The sequence below is a fragment of the Fulmarus glacialis genome, unplaced genomic scaffold (assembly GCF_000690835.1).
Source record: "Fulmarus glacialis isolate BGI_N327 unplaced genomic scaffold, ASM69083v1 scaffold36966, whole genome shotgun sequence".
NCBI classification, from domain to species: domain Eukaryota; kingdom Metazoa; phylum Chordata; class Aves; order Procellariiformes; family Procellariidae; genus Fulmarus; species Fulmarus glacialis.
This window is the reverse complement of record NW_009218136.1, coordinates 1-15,128: the sequence shown is the minus strand read 5'-3', so window position 1 is coordinate 15,128 and position 15,128 is coordinate 1. Positions and strand designations below refer to the sequence as shown.

The following is a 15,128-nucleotide window of genomic DNA, read 5'->3' as shown; positions in this document are numbered from 1 at the left end:
TTTTCTGCCTGAATAGCTGGAATCTGAGGATAAGATTTCCCACTTTCCTATGGACCAGATTCTTCCTTTGGGGATTTATACTCAGAATAGATCCATGGAACTCTAGGAATATTTTTCTTCTATGTTGAATGACCTGTGTTTTACTGTCTTTATTCTTGGCCTGAATGTATTTTCAGGTTTAATGTGCAACATTGTACACTCTCAAGTGATGATCTATTCTCTGCTTAGGTTTCTCGAACTCAGAGGTTTCCAGAATCATTTCAAACTGAGCTGGATACAATTGTGATGGTCTTAGCAGATCATGTTGTTTGGAAGTACAGAGATGCTCTTGAAGAAACCAGGAATGCAAACTACAGCACTGCCAAATTTCTCAAGGTGAGATGTTCTGTCATTACAGCATATGCACTTATTTCCCCATACTTAATGCAAGTTTGAGACTATTCTAGTCTAGTCAAAGGGAATGAAAACAGTTCTGAATGAATGATGTCTCAATTTCCAAGTTTAGTGTTGACCTATAGTTCAGTTTTTCTCTGCCCTTGGGTCTTTGAGAATGCAAAAGCTTTATCTAAGTCTTGCTTTAAAGCAATTCTGATTCATTTATATCTATTCTATAAAAGAGCCCAAGTTTTCAAATTTTGCAGATTCTTACATTACATTCAAATGGGTAAAAATTTTGGTAAGGAATGAAACCGTAGTTACAGTTGACCTGGTATTTTTCCTTTAAATACTATAGCTCTGAATGACTGCGGGTGGATTAATATTTCCTAATCACAACCAGAGTGGGGAGCTTTTACAAACCAGAATAAGCAAATTGCAAGTATTATATGAAATACTGTAACCTACCTTTTTAACTCGGTAATGCCCTTTCATTTACCAAATACAAGAAAATATATGCATGCTTTGGAGAAGTCACTAAAAGGGGTTGCATTTTATGGTTTTTTCCTATTTCTCAATAATTTTTATTTTCCCAGCATTGCATTAGCTGTGGAGCATGGGAAGATTGCCATTCAATAAGTTGCATGGCCAGCTACTTAATCTAGATTTAAACTGGCCACACACATACACCCCCTTTCCATTGATGGAACTATGTACATTAATGATGTACAGAACATTGTATATAGTACACACTGAAACCCAGGCTCAAATCTTTTATAACAAATTGAAGTACAGCATCAAGAGAGAGCAGTATTCCAGCAATAAAATGTTCCTGTGAGGTTACAAGGAAAACAAACTGAGGGTGGATTTTCCTCCTTTCATACATAGGTGAAATAAATTATAAACTTGCTGTCCACTGTGTTGGCCTCCATTGCTGATACCACATGGAAGCCCTAGTTGCTGTCGGCATACTGAGGTTAAGCTGCATCTATCCATAGTGTTGCATCATTTGGAAGAAGATGCTGGTTTGAGGCAGGAGCATGGATGGAGGGGCTTAGTCAGTAGTTGTGTGGTGTTGCGCCTGTGGAGGTGTTGCAGATTTGCATGCTGGTTTTGTGTGTTACTCAGCTAAACTGGGAAGACAGTAATGTTGCCTTATATGATATGGCACATGGCTGTGTTTTAATTTCTTTTTGAATCTAGTCTGCCAGAAAGAATTACTTAGGTTAGAGATGATACGGCTTTCTCCAGGCTGGGATTGCAGCAGCCTTGTTTGAATGCTGCGTGGCAGAGGGCTCGGGGCTTCGCTAGTTTTGCAGAGTTCAGGAACACCAGAGAAGGGGGGAATTCAAGATTGCATTCCCTATCTGGTAGGCTGACTCTGCAAGGAAAAAATGTCAGTGACTGTAGCGCCATGGCCCTCAAAAACCTTTACACCTTCTGGCTATTTAGCCCCATCAGTCAGCAAGAGCAGTGTTCTCATAGTAAAGTAATGTAGTAGCATATTTGCTCCCAGAGAGATAATGTAGCCCATAGACAGCAAGTATTGTGGCTGGATTGATTCCTCAAGAGTCATTGCTCTATCACTGAAGGAGATATTCAGGTCAGCTCCCATCATGTACCACCTCTAGTGATTGAGTGTTGCAGTGCATGAATGACTTTCATTAGATAAGCTTTCTCCTAGTGCACTGTACACTGTGATAGTTATTTTAGACTGTAGACACAGAGAAAATGAAAAGTTCGATCAATTTATTATTACTGAAAATAAATTAAAAAATCAATCCAGATTCACTAGTTCCCTGGTTTTCCTTGCCGTGCTATAAGACTAACTTCACCTGTGCAAATGTTTCAAGTTTATAGGTGACACAAGGTAAACAGCCAGGTAAGTGAGGCCATGTACTGCTTTTTTGGCTATAAAATAATAATTCTTTTTTCCCCCTTTCTTAGCGCTGTTTTACATTTATGGATCGTGGATTTGTGTTCAAGATGGTCAACAATTATATAAGTATGTTTGGAACAGGAGATAGCAAGGTATAGTTTTGATTTTTTTTGTTTGTTTTTGTTTCTTCCAAAGTGACTCGCTAGCAGAATATTTTTATATTGAAACTATTTATGATCTATTCCATGGCTTCACCATGCTCAGAACTTAAGTCAGTGAGAACATTTACTGTAAATATGTATTATAACCTCTTGGTTTTGAGCCATCTGTACCCTTTTCTGGGAGTAAATAGCCGTGTCCAAACAACTACTCACTGAGCCCTGCAAGGGCAGACTCTGCAAAGACTGCTCAGACCAAAGCATGCAAAAGGCTTACCAGTCAGAAATTCTTTGAATTCAAGTTTTGATTCTTTGGAGAGTACACGTGTGGTTTGGTCTATAAATATCAGCAGCAATTGGCAGTAATTTTCTTTGAGGAGATTAAAGTAAGAGCATATAACAAGTTACCATTGTGTAAGAATGTAACATCTCAGTTACTTTGAATGAATGGTATGCTCTTATCTCGTTGATGATGCAAGAAAGCCAATCTGCTCCAAATTAGTTTGTGCTTGCTATGAGAAAAATTCTCTGCAGGCTGAATTTCTTCTATAATACCTATAATAGTCAGTGATATAGTTTGAACAATAAATTTCAAACTGCAAGAGGTCCCCAAATTATTCAGCTTGACTACTTTACTTTTCATCCATCAGAGTGAGTCACAGGCTTTTCCTCTTCCATGACTGGGTTTCTGAGCTATCATACTGGAGCATATAAGATGATAGATAAGGGAATGTATTCAAAATATACACTTTGAATGATACATCTTTCCCAAAACGCTTATAAAACTTTTGTCCATTAACTTTTTATAAATCTTTAGTGGTGATCTGGACATTTGTAGGTAATGAGTCTGTTTTGCTTTTTAGTAAAACCAACTTCATGCTGCACTTGGGTCTTTCACCTAATCTCTGGAACAGATGTAGAATGGAGTCTCTCGGTATTAATGTCATAGTCTGCAGTCTATAATTCTATGAATAATATTATGCAATCTGAAAATTGTTTCCACATTTCAGACTTCCCTAAATACATTCAACCACAGAAACAGATGTTTAATTAAAAAAGCCAATTAATGGCCAGTGGAAAAGCCTGAGATTAGTCAGTGTGCAGAGCAGAACTTGGCACCTCCTTGGCAGTAAGTGCATGCACACTGCCAGCCACCCAGCATCCCTCCAGAGCCATCTGCCAGGATGCGTGGAAGGGGAATTACTGCAGACCTGAGACAGATGTACCACTGGAACAGGCTTTGCGGCACTTGAAAACAACAGTGCCGCAAAATAATATCAGAGATTTCTGACCTTAAGGGGAGAGAGGCCTTGCATTGTTCTCATTTTCAGTCAGATGCCTAAGCAAGAGTTGGTCGCTTAAACGTGCTGCAGGATTTCTTTCTGTGTGTCTTATGCTTCTTTAACTGGATTGCTTATGTATCAAAAAGATGATACTGCAATCTGACCTCTCTCTTCAGAAAATTTAACAGTGTATATTGCTGCTTGAATAAATAGCCTGTGGTATATCAGTCTATAACATTGCAGTCTGAATTTGTTGTAATTGTGAATGAAGCACCATAATTTTTGTTCCACAGAAATATCCCTCACAGTTTTCCATATTTTGACTTTTAAACATTGTTTTGAGAAATATTTATTGAAAAGTTTAAATACAACTATGAACTGAATTCGAATGAGGTATTCCCTCAAAACGTCTCAGTTCCTCTTAGGAAACACATTTGAGGTGCTTCATTTCTTTATTTGCCATTAGACTGTGAATTGTGTGTCCAGCTGTATTCCTGATGAGGTACTACAGTGCAATAAAACATTTCAGTGAAAAATTTCCCACTGTCCACTATTCGGTAGACTCTGAAAAGTGCATGGTCCAGGTGTCCTAGCCTACAGTGGCAGCAGAAATGCTACAATTTAATTTTAGGGACTGACAGACTTAAACACAGGGCAAATAAAAGACCTTCACAAGTACTTTCTAATGCTAGAGCAAATGTTTGACCTAGATCAATACAGTGTCATATTGGTAGACCTGAATGACTGCCTTCTGCCACTCACAGTGAGCTGAGAAGATGGAAATAAAAATTTATTACTGGATGTCATGTACTATCTTTATATCTCAGTGGCACATCATTATAGTGGGAATGGTAAATTCTTGAGGTAGTTGCAAGGCTCCACAAAAGATCATGGATGGCTTCTTGGGAGGGGGATATTAAGGAAATAATACCAAAATTATATAATACCCAAATCCCTCGGAGCTGGCATCAATAGAGGAAGTTCTCACCACTATCGGTAAGTTTTGGATCTGGCCTGTGTGGCTGAAACTTTGTAGTTGGTTGACCAAAAAAAGAAGAAGGAAAAAGAAAAAAAAAAAAGGAAGGTGGCGGGGAAGAGAAGAAAGGCATAATAATTATGATGGTCCCAAATTTATGTGAACTGGAGAAGATACTTTGCTATGATTATATGCTATAGTATATACCATCAAAAGACCCAGTGTAGCTTTAAATATACCTTAAATATTTAGCTTGGATCAAGCTAAATATCAGTACATCTTCAGTGAAAAATCATAGTGAGGAATCTGAAAAGCTTGTTTGACTCTGACAAGTTTGCTTGATAACAGAAACGAAAACCAAATGTTTATTATTCATGCAGCTTGGCATAACAAGCTGCAAGGTTTCATTGTTGGGTGTGAGTATGGATTTTGAGGTGGAGATAAATAGTAGTGCAGCTTTGTGTTACCGTTTCCCCTGTTTTAATGTGAACTGAGCCATTGTCTGTTGTGATTTTCAGACTTTACATCAGTTCAAATTTGACTTTCTCCAAGAAGTCTGTCACCATGAGCACTTTATCCCTCTGTGCCTGCCCATACGGTCTTCAAACATTCCTGGTAAGGCACCGCCCCGAAAGGGTTTCTGTATGACAGCAAATTATCAGGAGGTTCAAAGAGCAGATAAAAATTAACTCTGAAGTATCATGTCTGCACATCAGGCACAGAAGCCCCAAATGGCTTTTCAGGTGTGGTACTTAAGCAGTCTGATAAAAATAACATCATTTTAGTATGCCTGTAAATAAATGCAACCCCTGACAGCCCAGTTAGGCAGTGGAAGATGACTCTCTTGCTGGAAGTTTTGAGGTGAATGAACTGGATTATTTGTGAGGACTAATTACTAAAGCTGCAGTAGCCTTGGAAGGTCATGAGCTAGGGAAGGGGTTGAACAGGTACAGCAGGAAGGGGAAGAAGCTGAGGCAGTGATAAGGGCATTGTGAAACTCTACTATTTGGTAACAGGCTTTCCTGCTGCTGTTGGGAGTATGACTTGTCCATGTGACAGACCCTCCTTTGTGGGGAAGATCTGAGCTGGAAATGCAGCAGGAGTTTGGAAACATCCATCTCTCAGATAATAGGCCGTTGATACTTTTGCCTCCAGAGTATCTCTAGGACTGGCAGGCAGGTCCCATGCAATATTCCTTTTCTCCCAAGTGCATATACTTCCTTGGTCTCTGGCAAGCCTGAACTTTACATGGTCACCACATACTGCAGTATTTTACCTGGAGCAGAGAGGCAAGAGAGGCCCATTTCAGAATCTGTTAGTAATGCCTCCTGAGCTGCTTCTCAAGGCAGGGGATACTGTGTGTAACCCATGTTTTGCAGAGAAGCATGAACAGGTTTTGCTTATGCTTTACCACAGGAGTGCATCCACCCTGCTCATGCCCCAAAGCCAGCGGCCACAGTGCGTTCCATCTCATGCATTGAAAGCTGTTATTTTGAACCTAATTTTGTGGCCAATGCCCAGTACTGGGTGCTTTTCCTCTTGGTTTCAAAGGCAATGGGATTTCAGCCCTGGGCACAATTCCCAGTTCTGACAGTTTTCCATGGACTCTGGGGAGTTCACTTGGGATATGTGGTCCTTTAAGTTGCTGAGAGTGGAAGGCAGAATCATCTCTCTATGCAGCATCTCTCAAACTATGGACCCTTGTCTCCTTTTTGCTTCGGTTTTCAGCACCAAAAAGTGAGTTCAGTTCTGACACTAATGGCTTTCTTTAACTGTAGAAGCTGTTTCATTCAAATTTGAGTCAAAAAAAAAAAAATAAAGCAAATACATTTTTTACACTCAATAAGTAAAAAATATGCATGATCTTTGCCTATTTTTGTTTTATATTTTTGAAAAATGAAGACCCTGTGACGCCTTCGGAATCAACACAGGAATATCGAACATCAGGTATGAACAAAATGACTGCATAAGAAGTAAGCAGAATTGTGCATCGAGAGCTTTAAGATTTACTTTGACCGCTGCCACAGAACTGTGGCAAATTTAGGCAAAAATTATTTACCATTTTCAAAAGTGGAGTTGGTCTGCATCTCTGTGTTTTAGAACTCTTCTAGCTAGAATATCGGAACAACAATTTGGACTCTATGCCTCAAAGAAATGAATAGTCTTATTATGTGCAAAACATTTGAGATTCTCACATGGGAATGTGTATATAAATTTTCTTTTATTATTAAATTGTAGAAACTGCATGATTTTGAGAAATAATATTAGATTAATTCATTCTAGCAAGTGAGGGAGCAGAATGGGGCAGTCAGATCAGGAAATCAAGGTTTAACAGTGGATTAAATCAATAGAAGTTATTGAAAATTTGGAAAATGGGAGAGGGGGTTATGTAACCTATATATTAATTTAAGCATTCTTGTCCATTCTGTTCCAAGATATTCCAGAGTACACATTGACCAACGAATTTTGCCGTAAACATTTTCTAATTGGAGTCCTGCTGCGGGAGGTTGGTTTTGCCTTGCAAGAGGACCAGGATATTAGGCACTTAGCTTTGGCTGTGCTTAAAAACTTAATGGCAAAGCATTCATTTGATGATCGATACGCAGAGCCGGTAAAGAAACTGTTTGTTTATTCTTTTTCATTTGCTTGTTCGTACAGTAGCTAAACATACATGAAACTTCCTTAGCCACTAGTGTACGTTAATTAGTTTCTTCAGTATTATGTTGTGTCCTTTATTTTTTTAGGCAAAACAGGCACAAATAGCAAACCTGTACATGCCACTCTATGGAATGCTTTTGGACAATATGCCAAGGATTTACATGAAGGATATGTTCCTTTTCAATATCAATACTTCCAATCAGGTAATTCATGTGATTTTTCAGAACACTGAAACAATCAAACTGAGGTCTGACCCAGTCAATCTGGTGGGAAGAGGTCCAACTTTATGCTGGTCACAAATTAGCTAACGAAATGCAGTTCTGAAAATGCTGATTTGTTTGCACCCGCAATGTTTAATTTGGAAGGTCTTGATTTAGAATCATAGAATAGTTTGGATTGGAAGGGACCTTTAAAGGTCATCTAGTCCAACCCCCCTGCTGTGGGGAGGGACATCTTCAACTAAAGCAGGTTGCTCAGAGCCCTTGCAGGACCCCGGGAGTCTATACTGGCAGTGTACAAACTGTGGGTCTGGAACAGACCCAGGATGCTGGCTGTCCTGGGGCTGGAAACTCAGTTAGAGGTTTGCAGCCCCAGCCAGTCTGACCGGTACGTCTGCCCCGGTGCCACAGGCTGGGGGCTGAGGACCCTGTACTCAGGCAGGTCCCTTGGCAGGGGGCTGGGAGACATTGTGGTAAACAAAAACTCCCATTGCCCACAGGTTCTTTGCAGGGTTACGTCACGAACCTACGAGCAGTTTCACTGGTACAACATACCAGGAGGCAGAGGGAATGCAAACAAGTAACTGAAGGAGGGAAGGGGTACAGAAACATCATAAAACAGCTTTACCACCACAGAAAATATCTGTATAAACTGCGCATTTGGACGAGCACGTTTGTTTATTTCTTAAAAGATTAGATGTGTTGTAATCATAGCCCTGCTTTAAGAACTAAAAACAGATTTCTGCAGGGGTATTGTCTTTCAGTCCTTCCAGCAAATGAGCCTGTTTCATCTGATCATTGCTAACAGCAGTTAATGCTCCTTTCCCAATGCTGTGCTAGTGTTTAAGAAGCAAACACAGTTAGACTTGATCTATCCTTTACAACTTCAATTATCAGAGTGTTTCATATTGCAGGTAACTATTCAGCTTATTATGGCAAGCCTTGATCTTTTAAGGCTGTCATGTCTAAACAACTGAAAGTAGGTTTTCAAGCTCAGTGTCTAAGAAAAGCCTATCAGATGTGCTGTCATTATGAAAGTTATGAGTGATATCATTTACTGGAGTTTGTTCTGTTTCTTTCAAAATACAGGGATCTAGGGATGACTTGAGCACAGCCGGAGGATTTCAGAGCCAGACAGCAATGAAACATGCAAACTCCGTGGACACGTCCTTTTCCAAAGATGTTCTGAACTCTATAGCAGGTATATATGACAGATTGAACACGCATACAGGTAGATTTCTGTATATCTCAATCCATCGTGCTTTCTGCTTAGTATTCATGGAAGATATCATTAACCCATTTTATATGATATTCAGGGAAACATGGTATGCACTGTTTCTCTTCCCTTTGGGTGTTTTTGGATTGATTTTTATTTCTCTTGTGAAGCCGCTCCTCTTCCACTGCTTCACTTACTCTCCTGCTTTGGAACGATGCGAGTATTCAGGCTCTCACAAATCCCTGTGCCTGAGTTCATTTTTGTAGTCTCTGCCTATTCTGACAAGAATAGTTCCAAGGTTTCTCCTGAAAACTCCTGAAGTCTCTTGGAGGCAAGTATTTTTAGTTTTTCCAGGCTTAATGGAAGGGTAGAAACACAACTTGTTTTGTTCACTTCCTCCAAACCCCATTTCACAATTCAGGGAAGTGCATGGGCATCTTTCCGCTGATTTTTGTGGCTTTAGGTCAGGCCTTACGGAATTTAACAGGCCATTTTAATGCCATGAATAACGGCAAACTGAATCATTTTACTTCAACTTGTTGCATGTTTTCACTACTAAACGTACCCATCAATAGCTTTGCTATTGGAAGTTCAAAGCACTGGTGTCAGTCCAGCATGTGACACATTTTAAGTTTTCCATTTTTCTTGTTAGTTTTTGTATCCATAAATGTTTTAGTTTAGCATGTTTGCTATGACTTTCATTTACAGCCTTTTCATCAATAGCTATCTCTGCAGCAAACCATGCTGACTCCAGAGCTTCCTTAGCAAGCCTTGAATCTAACCCAAGTACCAATGAAAAAAACAGTGAGAGAACTGACACGTGTGAAAAGGTACATGTGCAAATGTTGAAAACGGTTGCTAGAGGTGGAAACGTGTCACTATACTTAACAAGGCCCTTTGCTGTCAATTCAACAGATCATGAGACCTTTGTCTTTGATTGGATCAACTCTTCGTTTTGATAAGTTGGATCAAGCTGAAACTAGAAGCCTTCTTATGTGTTTCCTTCACATTATGAAAACCATTTCGGAAGGTAAGAAAATGTGCCCCTCACTACCTAATTTACGTTGTTGTAAAATATTGTGAATGCTGAATCCAAACAAACATTATATTAGAATAATTATCAGTGTATTTTAAAGGCTTTGGGTCAAGTTTAATTCCCTGTAACAGATACATAATCTATTTTAATATCTCCCTTCAGACGCACTGATTTCCTACTGGTTGCGAGCACCATTCTCAGAAATAACAGATTTTTTCAGCATTTTAGAGTAAGTTCACTTTGTGATTGGTTGATTTTATGTTAAATGATGATGTTCTAAAGTGGCTGCTGCAAATAATTTCTCTTTGGGTTTGTCCACCTAGTGGAATAGGCTGAGATAGCTCTTGTATCTTAGATTATTTTGCCGTAATCTTCCGAAGCCATAATCAGACATTACTAATAAAATCCATATCCTCCAATATGTAGGTCATTTCCATGAACGGGGGGCATAATGCTTTGCGTGTTCCTCCTAACAGAGACTTTCCTAGTATTTTCCCCGTTTGGGGTTGAGATTCTATTCTTCGCTTGAGAAAAGAAAAGTATTTAGCTCCCCAAAACTTCCAAACCCTAAGAAAAGCCATGTAATGTAGGATTACATCTCCAAGGTGGTTTGCTCAATCCTATCTATGCATGTCTGCAGAATCCATGCAGGTAGCTGTTTTCAGAATTTCCTCACAGTCTCTTAAGTGAAATGTGAGTTATTTAACTTCAACTGGTGAAGAAGCAATGCTTTTGCAGCCAGCTCTATGCCTTTGACTTTGCCTCCTCACCAATCAGGAATCTTCAACCATGGAGAAAGGGAACAGGGGTATGGGAGGTGGTGCCACATCTTGTGCATCCCTAGGCTTGGAACTGCTGTATTCTATTCTGTTTGCTTACTAGGAGGTGCATATGCCACAGGTCTCTTCGAAGCACTAAGATTCAGCATTTTTTTGTAATTAGGAAGTAATTAATAGACATAAAATGTGTTGTTTTATCTTTCAGGGTTTGTCTGCAAAATTTCAGATATCTAGGAAAACGCAATATTGTAAGGTAATTCTCTAGTTATAGACTGTATGTTACAGTATTTAAATATTACTGCATTACGTTAAGCTTAAATGAAGTTAGCAGTGTATCTACCAGTTTTCTCCTGAAAGCATCAGTCTGACATACTGAAGCCAATGTATGCTTCATTTTTTCTTTTATGCAAACAATGTTATTGTGATGTTTTGGACATCTGAGTACATACCTGGTGTAAAAGATGAATTGCATGTGATGATATGGTAACTACTGTTGCATTTATAACCCAAAATACTGGGCCATTCTCAACCATATTTCTGTGCATATGCCAAACAAAGGAACTTGAACACTGTATTTTCCATCCATATAATGGAAAGAATAGTTTTAATGGGCATAGATAAACATTCCACAGCAATAAAAAAAAAAATCTTCTGTCTCTACCCACTCTCTGAAAAAGCATGACATCATGTTCCAGCTGTGAAATGTGAAATGCACACTTTGTCTCAGTTGATGTTTCATTTTTAATTTAATATTACCACTGTGAACTTGTCTATATGTCATACTGTGGGAAAACGAAAGGTCACCAGATGAACCAGTTCATGCTCCATGGCAGGTTTTGTCAGGCTTGTATTTATTCTTCAGAGGCATGGCAAAATCAGTGTCACGTTCCATAATAGATTAACAGATATTTTCTCTTAACAGGAAAATTGCTGCTGCTTTTAAGTTTGTTCAGGCCACTCAGAATAATGGAACCCTGAAAGGTTCGAACTCCTCTGGCCAGGCATCGGGTCTGCTCTCACAATGGTAATGATATGTTGTATTATTAACTCCTATAAAACCACAATCTTTGTTGTCATCCTCCAGCCCTTGTATACTGTCACAGTGTTGACTGAAAAGAGCTTGACACAACATGTAACACGTTTCAGAGCCCCCAAAGCCATAAACCGTAAAAGAATTGAGTCCCTTTAACTTCAACTTGACTTATAAGCTGTTGTTTAAAATGTTATGTTCAGAAGAATCCTTAGTTACTGTCAATATTGTTAAGTATTGCAGAAACAGTAGTTGCTGTTTTCAGGTGAGATCCCTATCTGAAAGATAATCTACAGTTTTCCCCAACCTGAAGGAATTCATAGGTCTGCAACCTTATGCTTTCATGGAATCTTACTGCTTCAGGGGTAAATATCTATGGATGCACTTACAGTGTTGAGGGGATTTGTTTCTCCCCAATAACCCAGGGTTGTGGCGGGGGAAGTATCTAGCAACACAAAGCCAAACTTAAGAGTGGATTTGCTTGACACCTATCTTTTTACTTCCATGCTGCTAAGTGCAGTATAGTCCTATACTGTTATGTCCATGTTGCCAATCAGAGAATCTTTCTTTCCTAATCTTTTTTCCCTCCATGTTCCTAGTCTAAACATTGCAAGATTTAATAATTTTCATGGACTGCATGGTAATAAGCTGCAGGTGCAGCTTTAATAATCTTTTTGATCCTTTTAGGGGAAAGTGGGATCCTTTTCATGTTAATAATGTAAAACTCTAGAGAGAAAGCAAACTTTTGACTCTGTGCAGCTTGTGGTTGTATCTAAGAGCATGGTGAGAAAGTCCCCCTTCCTCATGAGCTTGGATCATTGCCTCTTCTCATTTACGTATAGCTAGAATACGCTCACCGTTGTGTGAATCTTGGAATGGAACAAAGGGGAAAAAAGATGCTTTCTCTGCCATAGTTCTTTCTTTGTTCCTCTGCGGTGCCATTTTCAAGAAGCAGCACTGATTTCATTACCCCAGCTGGAACTGGCAAGCAGTCTTTAGGAGACTGTTGTTTTGTTGCACGTTGGCAGATGAACCAATGGTGGCAATCCAGAAAATAAAGTCACATTTCTGCTGTCTCCAGGGCCTTCACACTTTACCCCCTCACAGATCAGCATTTGTTGTCCAAATGGTTGTTTGGCCTGTTGTAATACAGAGCATTTTTTGATGATGAGTTGAGGGTTGAAGTATTGCTGGTGATCAGCTCTAACTTGCACTTACATTTATGTATTTCAGTTTGCTGAAATGTTCATATGAAACCAGACTTTCCACCCCCTACGCCAAAAAACCAAACAAACAAAAAATACAAAACCAAAAAAACCCCACCAAACACCACAAAAAAAACCCCTTGAGATCAAATTTCCACATGTTCCAAATCCATTAGTTTGCTAGGATGTCCACCCAAATCCTTTCACTGTGACCATTAATGGAAGACTTTATCACATTGATTGGCAAAAGTCTGGCCATCAATTCTGTACTTGTGTTGGGAACTTTTTCTTTTTTTAAAAATGAAATGTTAATTTTCTAATTTTTTTTTTTTAAAATAACCAACAAAAACATAGTAGAGGGTTTAGCTAGGTGCAAGAAGTAATTCTGTCCTAGAATATTTTTAAATTATGCACATTGAGGAAGCTACATTTTTAAAAGAAATTAAATAAAAGTGTATTTTAGTAAGTGACCTGAATTTTGAGAGGTGTTAAATCTTGCTGAATTCTATAGTGGTTACAAATTCAAAATCCTTTCAAAAATTATGATAAGCATTGGTATTTTAGTTCTAAGATTCTCATTATAAATTAATGATGTGTTTGTCAGCATCAAAGAGGGTTAAAAGAACACACACATATGCATGCACATATTTTTACTGTCATTGTCAGTTTGTCATCATTTTTTTTCCCCTCATAGAAGCTGTATTAGTTCTAGCATAAGCAGGATACATTTTTCTTGTATTCTGAGTTAACAGAACTCATCTCAGTTTCTTTTCACCTAAAGGCAGTTTTCTAAACATCAGCCAGCTATTTAAACTGATGCTTTTTTTTCAGTGCTCAATGAGTGTTTTGTCTCCTGTGATCTTAAGAAATCACAGCACATCTGTTTGTTTTGTCCACCTCACTGACTTTCTTCTTCATCTTTGTTTCTCTGAAAAATTTTGCATCAGTTTGTTTAACTTAGCCTTTGAGAAGTACTGCAGAAAATTCTAACTGATGTGGAAAAATTCTGTATAGGCATGATAGTTTCTTCTTTGTTTCTGTTTTTTAATGGTACCTTTCAATTTCAGGATGCATTCCACTTCTAGTCATGATGGCCACAAGCATCACAGATCTCAAACATTACCAATAATTCGTGGCAAAAATGCACTTTCTAACCCCAAACTCTTGCAGATGATAGACAGCAGCACTGCAAGTAAGTACAAAAAATTATTTACTTCCCTCTGGAATTCTGTGGGTTTTGGATCAGACTCTATACAATTAAATCTGTTTTCATGAGTGCCAGTGAAAGACAGCCTGAAGAGAAGAGCTAAACATAAAGAGAGCTGTTGACTCTGCCTTTTTTTCAGGAGACTAAGAAATCTGAGCTTAGATTTGGTCAAAGGTCATTTAGAAACAAAATTAATTACAATAACCTGACATATTTAAATAGCCTTAATGACAAGTTGTTCCCCCCTTCCCAGCATCTCTTGCATCTATGGTTATGTACCTTGCTGTACAAGCAGATGTACACTGGCTGAAATATTACATTTATTAGATCTAGCAGTAGAAGTGACCTTTTCATGACAGAATGTTCTTTAAATGATGAGATCAAAGTCATCTATGCCACTTTCCAATTAGGCTTCTCTCCTCCTTTGAGGATGAACGGAAACAATGAAAGAATATACTCACATCACTGGTGCAGCTGGTAAAAGTTGACTCAAATTCCCTCCCCTTTCATCTCCTGTGAGCAGTTTTGTTCAAAATAGCCCTTCGGTTAAATGTACAGTTAGGACCCCATCTCTAATGTGCTGAGACTTAATGACCGGATTGCAGAATTACATCATCTTTACACTCAGAAGATTGATTGTCATTTTGCTTTTTATATGTTGAAGGCAGCTCCAATGAAACGGACATTGTACAGTATGTAGACACAGAGGCAAACATTGCTACAGAAGTTTCCCTCACAATCCTTGACCTGTTGTGTCTTTATACTCTGAATCACCAGGTATGTTTTGCCATTTCATTTTCTGCTTGAACTGGTGCCATGTGTGATATGCCCAGTACTGTTTAATATCTCCAGTACCATTTAGTACCTTCATCAATGACACAGGCAGTCGGATCAAGTGCACCCTCAGCAAGTTTGCAGATGACACCAAGCTGAGTGGTGCAGTCGACACGCCTGAAGGACAGGACGACATCCAGAGGGGCCTGGACAAGCTCGAGAAGTGGCCCCTGTGAACCTCATGAGGTTCAACAAGGCCAAGTGCAGGGTCCTGCGCCTGGGTTGGGGCAACTCCCGGTATCAACACAGACTGGGGGAGGAAGGGATTGAGAGC

General features: G+C 39.1%; 1 protein-coding gene across 1 annotated transcript in view; it reads left to right on the top strand.

Moving 5' to 3' along the window:
- Positions 1–14,797, top strand: part of DOCK10 (dedicator of cytokinesis 10) — a gene marked incomplete at both ends in the record, with an annotated part of 57,160 nt that extends 42,363 nt beyond the window's left edge. The window contains 14 exons of the mRNA XM_009579946.1: positions 229–375; positions 2,323–2,406; positions 5,190–5,286; positions 6,574–6,618; positions 7,107–7,282; positions 7,416–7,532; positions 8,637–8,748; positions 9,472–9,593; positions 9,679–9,793; positions 9,962–10,028; positions 10,784–10,831; positions 11,501–11,602; positions 13,881–14,009; positions 14,689–14,797. Coding sequence (XP_009578241.1) covers positions 229–375; positions 2,323–2,406; positions 5,190–5,286; positions 6,574–6,618; positions 7,107–7,282; positions 7,416–7,532; positions 8,637–8,748; positions 9,472–9,593; positions 9,679–9,793; positions 9,962–10,028; positions 10,784–10,831; positions 11,501–11,602; positions 13,881–14,009; positions 14,689–14,797 — 1,470 coding nt within the window. The remainder of the gene's footprint in view (positions 1–228; positions 376–2,322; positions 2,407–5,189; positions 5,287–6,573; positions 6,619–7,106; positions 7,283–7,415; positions 7,533–8,636; positions 8,749–9,471; positions 9,594–9,678; positions 9,794–9,961; positions 10,029–10,783; positions 10,832–11,500; positions 11,603–13,880; positions 14,010–14,688) is intronic.
- Between the last annotated feature and the right edge of the window lie 331 nt (positions 14,798–15,128).